General features: G+C 37.4%; 1 protein-coding gene across 6 annotated transcripts in view; it reads right to left on the bottom strand.

Moving 5' to 3' along the window:
* The window catches only part of LOC113660971 (inositol polyphosphate-5-phosphatase A), a 140,425-nt gene that overhangs the window by 85,844 nt on the left and 40,408 nt on the right, over positions 1-14,173 (bottom strand). For all 6 annotated transcript variants that reach the window (XM_047812069.1, XM_047812068.1, XM_027174839.2 and 3 more), the window contains 2 exons: positions 6,113-6,213; positions 5,444-5,531 (listed from right to left, as the gene is read on the bottom strand). In XM_047812069.1, coding sequence (XP_047668025.1) covers positions 5,444-5,531; positions 6,113-6,213 — 189 coding nt within the window. The remainder of the gene's footprint in view (positions 1-5,443; positions 5,532-6,112; positions 6,214-14,173) is intronic.

The following is a 14,173-nucleotide window of genomic DNA, read 5'->3' as shown; positions in this document are numbered from 1 at the left end:
TATACAGCTTCCCCGTCACCTCACTACAACAATCTCAACCCACTTCTTCTGCACAGCTGAAGATAGAGAAGATAGAGAATGAGCTCTCTGCATGTGTGGAGCAGTTGAATGCAAATAAAAACACTGAAAAGCCATCCTAGATCCAGCTCCTCTGTTAAATTTTCTTAAAAAGTAAAACTAAGATCCTCAAGGTGCTGCTATTTTCAGAGCCAGGAAAATAAAACAGAACCCTGAACTTAAAAAGTTAGCAGTATCAAGTGTTGTGTATCAAAACCATACCATTTCATTTCAGGGTCATAATGAATCCCAGAAACAATACTGTAGGTAGGAGGTGGAAACACGCCCATCAGTCCATGCACAGCACAGCACACACACACACACACACACACACACACACACACACACACGCTTACATTCAGGGGTAATTTAGAATAAACTCTCCACCTTCCAGCATGTTTCTAGTAGTGGCCAGCTCATTATAGATCATTACAAACTGCACCTTTAAAGCATTTTATGAGCAATTTTTAGACAATTGGAACTTCAAGCAAGCCAGAACTGACTCTGTGCTCAGTGCTACAATATAATATTTAGAGGGGAAAAAAAAAAGCCATGAGAAAATAAGCTAATGAAGATGCATTATTAGATCAACTAATCTCAGTGGAAGAGTTTGTACTGATGTAGGATGCCAACAGATCCATTAACTTGGATCGTTATGAGCAGGAAATATTTTCCGAAAAATGGATTATGTTGTAAGCGTCTTTGATCGAATTGCTCCAAAAAGTACGATTATCTATAGTGTAAATATCGTTCTAATTCAACAAACATTAAAATATGAAATTATCTCAGCTACTTTTTTTTCAGTAGATCAAACTGGTGCTTTTGCCGTTACAGAAAAATGGACCATTGATGCTTACAATCCCTAATGTTGTTCCTGGTACAATGATGCCAAGGAAAAGTGATATAAAACTATACAACGCATTAAAAAAAGAGAACAAAACATATATTGTATTTATATTATGATTTTTTCCCCTGTAAAACTGCTTTGTGTCAAGAGCCGTTGGTAAAATCAGTATACAAATTGAACTGAATTAAATATTTTAAACTTCTGAAAACAAGCATCAAACCTGGCTAAGAAAGAGAAGATGTGGGAGGATTAGCAGCTTGCTCCAGGTCTTCCTGGCAACACCGGTCATACTGTCGCAGCTCTGTGTGAGGACAGCAGTCTGTTAGCAGTCCTCAGCTAGCTGCTCAGGACACTTTGACAGACTGCTGGCCTCCAGCCATTACTGAGATAAAGTTTCCTGGCCTGACTGAGTGTCTTTCGTTCTCTTCCTGATAGCATCTGCTGCTGCACACAAATGTATCAGCAGCCCAAACACAGCTTACCCGAGGGAGCTAACAGGCTTGGGTTTACTCTGAACATAGCACACGCCACCAGAGACACGTGCTGATTAAAGACACGTCCAATTTAATGAAAGACTCTACTGATTTGCACTATAAAAGCTGCAGCTATGAAATAATCAGGTTTTCCTGTGTTGTCCAATAGATGAGAATATCAGTCTGGAGTATTTAAATATCAACATCTACTGCGAATCTGTCTAATTCACAGCTCTGTCTAATCTCGTTCCCTGAGGAAATGTCAAATTCTGTTTCAAATCAGCAAAGACATTAGGACAGATAATACTGTCAGGTGTAGCTGATCCATGTCACTGTTCCAGACCCACAATTCCTGTCACACGATAATGTCTCATTCTCACTCTGATTTAGCTGGCTCTTATCTGCTGGGTAGAAATGAAGATGGACAGGTTTCCAATTAAAATGTCGGTAGAGACAAAGACCTTCAAGAGCTATGACTTGCTTTATGGCTGGCTTAAACACATGCAATAGGTCATGTAGCTATAGAGAGACATACAGAGACACATACGGTGGTAATAAGAGGCAGACATTAGCGCACATCATTACCCATGGAGCCCTGGGGCTTAGGGGCAGAGGTGCATGATAAATATTAATAGAGTGGAACAGGGTTGACGGCGAGCAACGTGATCTGCTCGCCTTTTCCTAATTGACATTTTACCTGCTGTATACCTTAACTAGGCTGTAAAACAGCGGCCCCTGTCACTCAGCACTCACTCTCCTCTCACTGACATGAAAACACAAACCAGAACAAGAGATGAACGGATTCTGTTTAAATAAATAGCTAGCATAAAAAATATTAACAAATTGAATTTACATTAAAAATCAATGAAGTCCAAAATCTTCCAAGATTGTAATAATTCATTAACAACATTATTGATATTTATTTGTCATTCTGTAATGACAAATTATCCCATGTGTTTATGTAACAAAAGCCACCCCACCCCAAACCCCGACCAACACACACACTTTTTTTTCTTCCTAAAATCAGACTAATGTTCCTGCTATTCTATGTACAGTAGGGTCCTAAAGTCTGAGACCACAGTGAAAGTCAGGGATTTTCTTTTTTATTTAAAATAGGAAATATACAGAAAGACTTTTTTATATATAAGATATTGAACATATATATACACACACACGCACATGGGATCCCAACTTTTAGAAGTTAAGTTCAGAGCAGAGTCAGACATGATACAGCATCCAGGGAGGCTTAAGGGCCCTACTCAAGAGCCCAACAGTGGCAGCTTGGCAGTGCTAAGGTTTGAACCCTGATCCTCCATTCAACAACACAGAGCCTTAATCACGAGAGCCCTAATTATCACTAGAGCCACCACTGCCCTAATATGCCTTCATGTAAATTGCAATTAAAAATAATGTACTACATTAGAAATGTAAAATTGTTTCATTCTATATAAAGGCAGTTACCCACTAACTGTCTCACCAAACTACACACTCAGACGTGAAGCTCATTTTCCTTGTCATGTTTCATGAGGTTGAAGTGGAGTTGACTCCTTGAGTTTGACTCATGCTGTACCTCATACTGAATCGACTCCCAGCATCTTTCGATCCACATACGGGACATTCAAATATTTATTTCTGCATGTTAAGACAATTCTATTATGTATCGTTTATGGATGCTATTGGATCGAAAAAGCACTTATATGCTAATTAATTTAAATAGCATCTCTTCTTGCTTTGCGATGACGTCATGCCGTGAACACCACAGCATCGCTCTAATGACCGAATTTCAGAGCAAATCATGGGTTTGTTTTAATCAAATTCTAAAAAGAAAATCTGACAATGTTAGACACATTTTATAATATTTTTTGTTTCTACTCTTTTTAATTTAACATATTGGCCTTGTAGATTTTTTTAAATTAAAACACACATTCATTGTATTAAGGTGAATAAATAAACTAACATTAATGCCATTTATATAATTAAATTATTTAAAAAGTTTAATTAAAATGATTAAATTAAAAAAGCGTGCATTTTTTCTATATTTCTATAAATATGTATATATAAAATTGTCAGAAAGCAACAAGTTGTTTCCAGACTGCATATGTATATAAATTCATAAAAATGCCATGCATTTTTAATGATAATAAATGTCTACAGATTTTATTAAAATATGATTGACAAACATTCAATAGATTATTTTAAATGTTCTAAATGATGTTCGACAAAGCAGCAAATTTATTTCACAGAATTTGATTCTGATTGGACAAAAGGTATTAAATATTTTTCAACAATAAAAAAAGCAAAGATGTCTGTACGTTTTCTGATATGTCTGCATTATTTCTGATATTTATATTAAGACTCCGGGGTCAGCTCTTAATAAAGCTGCACATTTAAGTGTTCAGGACAGAGGAGCTAGACATGTGCTGCTTTAGAAAAAATGTTCCATCTAAAATGTCTTTTTTTTAGTTCCCTTTATTAGATATAAAGAGGGTTTAAGCAGGTAAAATTAATGAAAATCATACACAGTGATTTACTTTGATATCTTCTCCTGGGTTTGGGGTTTGTGGGCTTTCTCAGTGAAAAGTGAAAAAGAGTAGAACACTGTGCCTTTAGGTGACACACCTCCCGCACCTACAGAACCTCCGCTCTCATTATCTGAAAATTGACAGCTTGACCAGACAACACATAATTACCCTAGAGTGAAAAATCGAAAGAGGGAAAAACAAACAGAACATTGTCACGGCTAAATGGCACATGCTTTGTATGACTAGACTATTGAGGGATTTATTGACTGTGTGATACACTGGAAACTTTCTCATTGTTGACCTGGTTTATTGTACTCGTACTGCGACATATTGTGAATACATCATACTGGTGAACCATGGATTTGTTGTGACACGGTTAAAACTTCATTTAATTACAAGAATGACTTGCACATTGCTGCCTCTGATAATACAGTACTGTGAATGTCAATGGTGTGTTAATTAATAATCTATATACTGTTCAGACCTAATAATGACTAACAAAAACTATGTAATAAAGCTTCATCTGAGAATCTGGTAACAATTACATCAGTTTAAATAGTATAAGATATATTTAATTTCACTAAAATATTTGTTATCATGGCCAAGCCTTCATGCGTTTTAACGGATACAATAAGGTTAGTTACAATAAGCCAGAAAATAAAAAGCAGTAATGATTGGTAGCGGTTTGCCACCATCTTGTGGACAAACTGCGCAAGTGCATTTATTCTTTTCCAAGCCAAATTATAAAACTGGTCGAAAAACTACAAACGCTACAAATAGTTACAATACTACTGCTGTTCATCTTGAAGAATAAACAAATTAATTTGAGAGAGAATGTAAACAAAAAAAAACAGCTATATTGACTTTTGGGAAATACTTACACAGTATCACAGAGTCTTGCAAACTCAAAAACACACTTAGTCACTCATTCAGTATGCATCCATGTCTACAACACCACCCATATTAAACTGTTTACATGCTGGTTTTTTGCACATGCTGTCTTGTACATTCACTCAATTGCTGTTTTGCACAACACATTTCAATACCTCATCCACCTGCCGCTATTACAGAAGTGCATTTATGTTTACTCGATCCCTCTTTGTCCAGATTCCTATATTTATGCACAGTGTACTGTATTATATACAGAATACACACTGGCTGGTGTTATCTTTGTGTATTTGTTCCTGTAGTGTTTTGTATTGTCTGTCTGCACTCGGTTGCACACGATGCCCTTTATTTAGTAAAGACAACTTACTTTAAATCCTTAGCTCTGTGATGTGTTATGTAGCTCTGTATTGTTTTATGTAGCTCCAGGGTCCTGAAGAAATGTGTTATTTCTCTATGTACTTTCTCAGCTATGTATGGTTGAACTGACAATAAAAAGGTCTTGACTGTTAAAAATAAAGAACTTACTAAGAACCTACAGTGAATGTATTAAGTATTTGCACAACAAATGTGGGGTAATATAGGAATAGATTGTGAGAGCTTTAATCACAATAATAATAAAAACAACAACAACAAAAACATCAACAAACTAATCTTACTGTGAAATGCTCTGGAGACTTGTAGTTCTCATCGAGGTAGACACGGGCTCTGTTGTAGTCCTTCATGGCGTCGCTGGACAGTAACTCTCTAACCAAAGGGAAAAAATTGACTCCCAATGAATGCACATAACACAATGAATTAAATGAACACTGATATAATGTTTGAGTGTTTTTCTCGACTTCATGAGTTTCCCTGTGATTATATGACCAGCAGAGGGCGCCAGTAAACTCTCTACAACAGTGATTACTTAAGGACTGGGAATACCCCTCTAAATAAATCTCTATCAGAGCAACAGGACATAGCAAAGAGTAAAGGGGTTTACATCATACTGGAGATTTTAGAACATTATCATGTTCTGTAATTTGGCCTTAAAGTGTTAACTTAAATAAACTTGAATAAACCTGGTAATCAAACTTAAATAAATCTGGTAATCAAATCAATAAATAAGCCTACATTTAATGTTAACTAAATACACATATATACATATATACAGTCATCTATGTGCATATTAAGGATTTTAGGATTTTGCGCAGCTCATTTATCTATTTAGTTTACTAATAAAAATAGTAACATCCTTACTAAGGCAAAGCCTTCGATCAAGATACATACGTCCTAAATAGAGACGTTCTGAGCAAATCTTCCTTCAGAAAGAGACGTAACACACTTACTTGACGAAGCTGTCCACGTGTGCCATGGACTCCTCATAATTTTTCCCACCCACTTCTTGACAGTGTAAGGCCACAAAGTGTGGTTTGTGTGAGTGCACCGTCTGTAAAACAAAAAAAGACAAATCAAAGGAACGTTAAACCAAAAAAATGGTAGTTATGGCTCGGTCATCTCGTCTGATTTGGGTTAGATTTTTATAGCAGGCATCAGCAGGACACATTAAAATGACCACCAGGTCGAATTTATTTGATTGTAGTTGCATTTGCTTTGTTGTCCTTATTAGACCCAGATGTGTTCGAGCTAAAATTTGCAGAAAGTTTTAATTTCTTCCTGAAGAGAGGAAAAAAAAAAAAAAAGAAATCTGATGCAACTTTTCAAATCAAGCCACAATTAATACAAAATTGTAACTTTTAACTACTAATCCATCAGGATGCTATAAAGTTTTCTGGGATCCATGACTCGTATTTTTGAGCATATGTGAACACAACAAACTCAATTTGTGGCATGGAAAAAAATGCTCTCTGCCCACCTTTTCATCTATAGTTTAGTTTATAGATAAAGTACTTGAAGGTTGTTGGACATGCATGACTCCAGTTTCCTGTCACTCAAGACAAAAACAACTCAAATGTGGGATCATGAGGTCCAGCAGTTTTATGTAGCATCACTAGACATTATTCTGAAGAGCTTACATTTGTGAGGCAGCAGCAATAATAGCAGTGTGTCAGTGACAGTGTATAAGACTATTAGTATACAGTGTTATATATAGTAAACACACACACCAGGCACTTTATTAGGAACATTTAAACACAAACTCACACGAGTAGCTATCTAATCAGCCAATCAGACGGCAGCAGTAATGTTCACCTCAATCATAGAAACAAAAAATGTAAACTCTGTGATTTTGACTGACATGATGTTGTTGCCAGACAACCTGCTTTTATTTATTAATTTATTTGTTTGTTTATTTATTTATTTGCTAGCTAATTAATTAATTGGTTAATTAATTAATTAATTAATTTAAGTATTAATCTGTACAGACACTTTAGTTTCAGTCTTATGTGATATGTATATGTACATTCATTCTTCTTTGTTATATTTGTGAGTGTATTGTGCACTTAAAGTCTTGTGCTGCATGTGTTACGTTCTGGATATTTCTGGTGTTGTGGCTGAACTCCACACAGTGGTATAAACAATCCCAAACCCATAAGAGTCAGACACACAGAGACCCACAAAGCCTCTGCTCATCTCATCCATATACAGCTTCTCATCTCGTCACTTCTCATCTTGTCGCTTCTCATCTTGTCTCATCTTATCTTATCTCATCTTATCTCTTCTCTTCTCATCTCTTCTTATTGTCTCTTCTCATCTTGTCTCTTCTCATTTTGTCTCATCTTGTCGTCTTATCTCTTCTCTTGTTTCACCCCTTCTCTTCTCGTCTTGTCTCATCTCTTCTCTTGTCTCATCTCTTCTCGTCTCATCTCTTCTCATGTCTCATCTCTTCTCGTCTTCTCTTTTATTTCATTTACATCATTAAATGGACAATGCAAACACTTATTAAAAATTAGTGTCAAAACTTTGCCCTTCTTTTCAGTGTTTATATTATTAAAGATTCAGTACAAATGGAACACCTAATTTATGCATTACATATTACATTGATTATCACTATGTCAATAAAATATTGTCATATTACTCAGCTAGCTTGAGAAATGATAGAATGGTTATTTTATATTGTTTCATTCTTCAGGAGAATGTCAAAGCCACAGAGCTGACAGTTAACATGTCTAACATGAACAAAGAAGGTTTTGTTTACAGATCAGCTCTGTCTAAGTGTATATGGATGAGATGAGCAGAGGCTTTGTGGGTCTCTGTGTGTCTGACTCTTATGGGTTTGGGATTGTTTATACCACTGTGTGGAGTTCATTCTGTAGAAGGGAAACAATACATCAGCAGATATATGGAAAATATCACCACACCTAATGTGTGTATGCCACTGTGTGTGTGTGTGTGTGTGTGTGTGTGTGTGTGTGTGTGTGTGTGTGTGTGTGTGTGTGTGTGTGTGTGTGTGTGTGTGTGTGTGTGTGTGTGTGTGTACTCCTGAGGCCCCAGGCACTTACTGTAGCACTCTCTCTTTACAATAAAAACATCACACACCATCCATCATCTAACACACACAAAGACTCATTCATGCACAAACACACTTACAGACTCATACACACAAACATACTTACAGACTCATACACGCACAAACACACTTACAGACTCATACACACAAACATACTTACAGACTCATACACGCACAAACACACTTACAGACTCATACACACAAACATACTTACAGACTCATACACGCACAAACACACTTACAGACTCATACACGCACAAACACACTTACAGACTCATACACACACAAACACACTTACAGACTCATACACACAAAAACACACAGACTTATACACGCACAAACACACTTACAGACTCATACACACAAACATACTTACAGACTCATACACGCACAAACACACTTACAGACTCATACACGCACAAACACACTTACAGACTCATACACGCACAAACACACAGACTCATACACGCACAAACACACTTACAGACTCATACACGCACAAACACACAGACTCATACACGCACAAACACACTTACAGACTCATACACACAAAAACACACAGACTTATACACGCACAAACACACTTACAGACTCATACACACAAAAACACACAGACTTATACACGCACAAACACACTTACAGACTCATACACACACAAACACACAGACTCATACACACAAAAACACACAGACTCATACACGCACAAACACACTTACAGACTCATACACACAAAAACACACAGACTTATACACGCACAAACACACTTACAGACTCATACACACAAAAACACACAGACTTATACACGCACAAACACACTTACAGACTCATACACACAAAAACACACAGACTCATACACGCACAAACACACTTACAGACTCATACACGCACAAACACACTTACAGACTCATACACGCACAAACACACAGACTCATACACACAAACACACTTACAGACTCATACACACACAAACACACTTACAGACTCATACACGCACAAACACACTTACAGACTCATACACACAAAAACAAACACACTCATGCAAGCACAAACTCACACACTCACAAACACTCGCACACACATGCACACGTGGAGTAAGAGACAGGTAAAAGAGAGAAAGAATAGTAAAAATAAAAAAGAGACAGAGCAACTCCGCTATAAACATCAGCATTGTGAGTAAGAGAACAGACGTCTGCCCCCAATGGCTGTACATTACACTGGTGTTGTTTGTGACTCCAGCAGCCTCCTCGTGACTTGTAACAGAAAATCCATAGTGGAGTGAATTACAGCACACACACACACACACACACACACACACACACACACACACACACACACACACACACACACACACACACACACACACACACACACACATTCGGGGTCAGAGTGCTGGATGCTGTGCAGCTTGACTGAGCGTCACTCAGGATTTGTGATTGTTATGGGAGCCTGAAATCCGGGGGACACACAGGCTTTTAGGTCGCCTCACACCCGTAGCCTGCATGATTCCAACTAACAGGCAAATCAAATAAAGGTAATGTAGAGCAATAACACTATGGATTTTCCATCAGGTTGCAGTGTGCCACTTAGTGCAATGACCTGCACTAGACCCAGACTGCATTACATCTGCACAGCTTTCAGCTCACACTACGAAGGTCAACACTTTTCACTCCCCTTACACTGTGTGGTGCCACAGAGAGCTGTGCGTCAGACTGTTTATTAACTCCTGCTGTTAATCTGATCACATCCCACAATGTGTGAAAGTCTCTCCGGAGTCGCTGCTGAATAGTTTCAATGTGAAAATAAAGCGTTTAATGTTAAATAAGCTGAGGTCCATAACAGCAAATGGGAGTTGAAATAATGGCATGGCATTATGGGGTAATCTTACACATTCATAAGGTAAATAAAAACTTAAGCAGAAGATTTTTTGTTATAAGCTCTGAACAACTTAAACAAAGCTATACAATGATAATGTGACATGATGCACACAATACTGGCATGGGTTTAAAAGTGGACAATCAGACAATATTTTGATCACGATACTTGAAGACATCATATAACAGAAAATCAGAAAAATTGTCCTGTTGCTTTTTTAATTGAGATTAATAATACTTAACATAATGCAAGCACTGAAAAAAAAAAACAGCAAAATTAATGTTATGGCATTATGGAGCAATCATACTTTTCCCCACTATCATGTACATGCTCACAATCCAAACCACAAAACAGTTAAAGGTGGGAAAATTTCACCAAAGGTCAAGTCTCTCATGGCCAGACTTGGTCTCTATGAGGAAAACCATCTGGAGTGAATTGAACCCAAAACGATCTCTAGGACCACAAGCTTCCCAAAATGCAGTCTTGTAGTCTGTGCACTTGTTTGCACTTGTTTGAACTTGATGTTTAATCTGGAGGTGTCTGATTACCGTGAGCAATTGGCTAAAAACTGGACCAGCTTGGAAATTTAAAACTGTTGCTCTCGGCATTCCAAATTAGATGTGTATTCACATTAGACGTCACATTTGGCCGTATAAGTCCAACAACAAACTAACAACATAAGAAATGACTTTTCACTTCTGGGGTGTATCTGTACTTTCTGATGCTTCACAGGATCATTGAGGAGAGATGAGGATAGTTTCCCCTCATTAATCTGGTTCTTGTCGATTTTTCATCATCATCATCTCCGTGTTTTAACACTGCCTCTGGCTTGCTCATTAGGGATAAAGATAAATTTAAATATAAGACTTTTCTATATTTCTGTGAATCTGCTTTGCAACAGTGTCCTTTGTTAAAGGCTCAATACAAATAAACTTGCTTTAAACTGAATTGACCTGATAAGCTGAATGTAAGGAAGGCACACTCTCTCTGATTCCCAACGCATTCCCATACAACTGACTGTAGATACACAATTCATTTCTGTGGAGTGAAATATAAAATGATGCAGTGACGCATCATAAATGTCGTCAGTCGGGTTTTCTGTTTGCACTTGGAAAAGTACTTGCAAGAGTGTGTCTTCAAGGAGATCACGGATACAGGACCGTATGAATGTTTGCTGAAGAGGAGAGGTTTCTTCCTTTGCCTTGATAATATTTATACTAGTATCCCTGTGTACTTTTACTAATTACGGCTTACACTGAGGACTAGACACATCATCTGTTAAACTGGCAAACAGTCAAATACGTATGACATACAGAATATTCATACCATAAATTTCCCACTGGATTAGCAACCAAATCTCAAGGGACATCACATGCAAAAATCCCACCAAAGGTAAATAACATCACTGCATAAAATTAATCTAGTATAAATACCGTGCACAGTATAAATAAAATACACTACACAGTACAAATACTGGGAACATTACAAATAAAATACACTACACGGCCAAAAGCATGTGGACACCTGACCATTATGGTCATGTATGTGACTTACATTCCAGAGTGACTTACATTTTATACTATGAGCAACTGAGGATTAATGGCCTTGCTCATGGTCCCAGCAGTGGCAGCTTGGTGGATTGTTAACATCTTAACAACTATGATGGCAGACCAACACCTTAACCAACGATGTATGTCACTGGCATAGAAGAACTCAAGTGTCCTCCACAGAGCTCTGACCTCAACCCCACTGAACACCTCTGGGATAAACTGGAACACTGACTGCACTCCAGACCCCATCACCTGACACCAGTGTGTGATCTCACTAATCCTCTGGCTGAATAAGCACAAATCTCCACAGACACACTCCAAAATCTAGTGGAAAGCTTCCCAGAAGAGTAGAGATTATTATAACAGGAATTACATCTAGACTTTAATATTCAAAAAGCAGATGTAAGTGTTATGGTCAGAAGTCCATAAACATCTGGTGAAGCTTACTGTCTAGCTGCTAGCGCATAGCGTGAAGCAGGGTATAAAACAGAGATATCAACTACACTAATCACAAAGCAGTTCTCATTCAGTCACTATTATCAAAGTAACCACTTTCTCCTGGTCCAGGTTTTGGTGGATCCCAGGAACACTAGTACTGCCCCTTTTCCACCAAAAAGAACGTGGGTGCTAGTTCAAAGTTGGTTCCACTGGCGAACCTTCTAAGAACCGGTTTGCCTTTCCATCGGTTAAAGAGCCATCACAGTCTGACGTCACTGTATACGTGTCACGTGTCCCAGCAATGTTAACGCAGCAGCGGCAAACACAAATACATCAACAATGGTGGATGTGGCTTTACTGTTAATGCTCATGGCTTTGTGAACCTACATTGGCATCCAAACGCAGCGAATCCAAAGTGTACGTGCAGCTCCGTGTAATCTGTATAAATGGAGGTTGTAATCGAGAAAGTACATAAATTTATTTTATTATTAACACAGAAAAAAGTTAGCCTTAGCATGTAGCTACCTACTATCATGTGCGCTGATAACTGATCATGTTGCGGTAAAGTAAATGTGTATTAAACTTTAGTATACTTAAGGTACATTATCTAACAGAGATAAAAACTGGATCTAAATTAGGCTCTCGCTCCAAACCAGCACTCAAACTGCTTTGGTGGAAAAGGGGCAGGTGTGAGGAAGGATGGAACACTGGATGGAACACTAGTCAAACACAAAGCACCTGATCCACACATATTCACACTTCAAAGCTAGAAGGAACCCCCAGAGAACCTGAATAAAACCCACCCAAACGTGTAGAAGATCTGCACACAGTAACACAAGCTTGGGATTATACTTGGGACCCTGGAGTTGGGAGGTGGCAAGGATACCTGCTGCATCAGTATATCAAAAACTATTTAAATTAATACTTTGGTTTGTTTGTGTTTGTTTTTCTATTAAAAGTGAAAAAAATAAAAATAATAAAAACCTTTACCTTTTGTTATCTGTGCATAATAATAATAAATACATACTAAAGAAAAAAGTGGACAAAAAACTAGATCACTACAATAATATGCTCAATCACATCAGTAACATGTTCTATGTTCTGTCACTCCTGCTAAATAATAACACAGTGATAAAGGGATTTTGGTCCATTCTTCTTGGCAGATTTTGTACAGGTTTTTTTTTTTTTTAAGATTGGTTGGGTTACACTTGTATGCTGCAATTTTCAAATAGTACCACAGAAATAGTGCTATGGATTCTCAATAGGGCCACTGTACTACATTTGGGTATTATTTTAGATATCCAAACATTTGGATATTATTTTGTATCCTTTCCCTAATCTACACATTTTTATTATTTTCTCTATAACATCTGTGGAATGCTCTTTGGTCTTCATTTTCCTTTAAGTTAGCATCCAGACCAGTGATCCTTCAACAGTGGGTTATTTATCCAAAAATTGTGATTGCATGTTTAACTATTCACAGGAGGATGCCATGTGTCAAGTAATTGTGCTCTTGTTAAGGCAATTTCATCTGTGTAACCTGGTAGCTTCCATAGCACATGGTTTGAATACTTACACAAGCAATATACTTAAATAATTTTTTTTAACACAATGTCAGTTTCCAATAACTGATTTTGAGTTTCAGTGTTTTAAAGAAAAATACCAATCAGAATAAAATTTCAGCGTACTTTTGCAAGACATGGTATATATTCCTAAAGTAATGAGTTTAAACCCCACCTCCAGCTCACTGAAAATCAGCCATGAATTGCACTGACAAATTATACCAGCACAAGGCCATTTTCTTCTGGTTCAGGTTGTTAAAGAGGTGACTAATCTGGCAACACTGGGCACATCAATCACTAGTGCAGTGAGTGGAGTTTACAGAATCAGACACATTACAGCAAAAGAGTTTTAAAGTCATGATAAACATTGATTATGTTTTTACTTTCATCATTGGATCTTCTGATTCATGGAAAACTTTGTAAACCCACAGGTGCATGCTGGGTTTGAATGATATTTGCATAAATTCCTAATAAAAATATAAACCATGAATGTAAATCACTTGTGTGTGTGCACTAGTA

Source organism: Tachysurus fulvidraco, chromosome 4 (genome assembly GCF_022655615.1).
Source record: "Tachysurus fulvidraco isolate hzauxx_2018 chromosome 4, HZAU_PFXX_2.0, whole genome shotgun sequence".
NCBI classification, from domain to species: Eukaryota; Metazoa; Chordata; class Actinopteri; order Siluriformes; family Bagridae; genus Tachysurus; species Tachysurus fulvidraco.
Note: the sequence above shows the minus strand (reverse complement) of the source record. Positions and strands in the feature narration are given on the sequence as shown.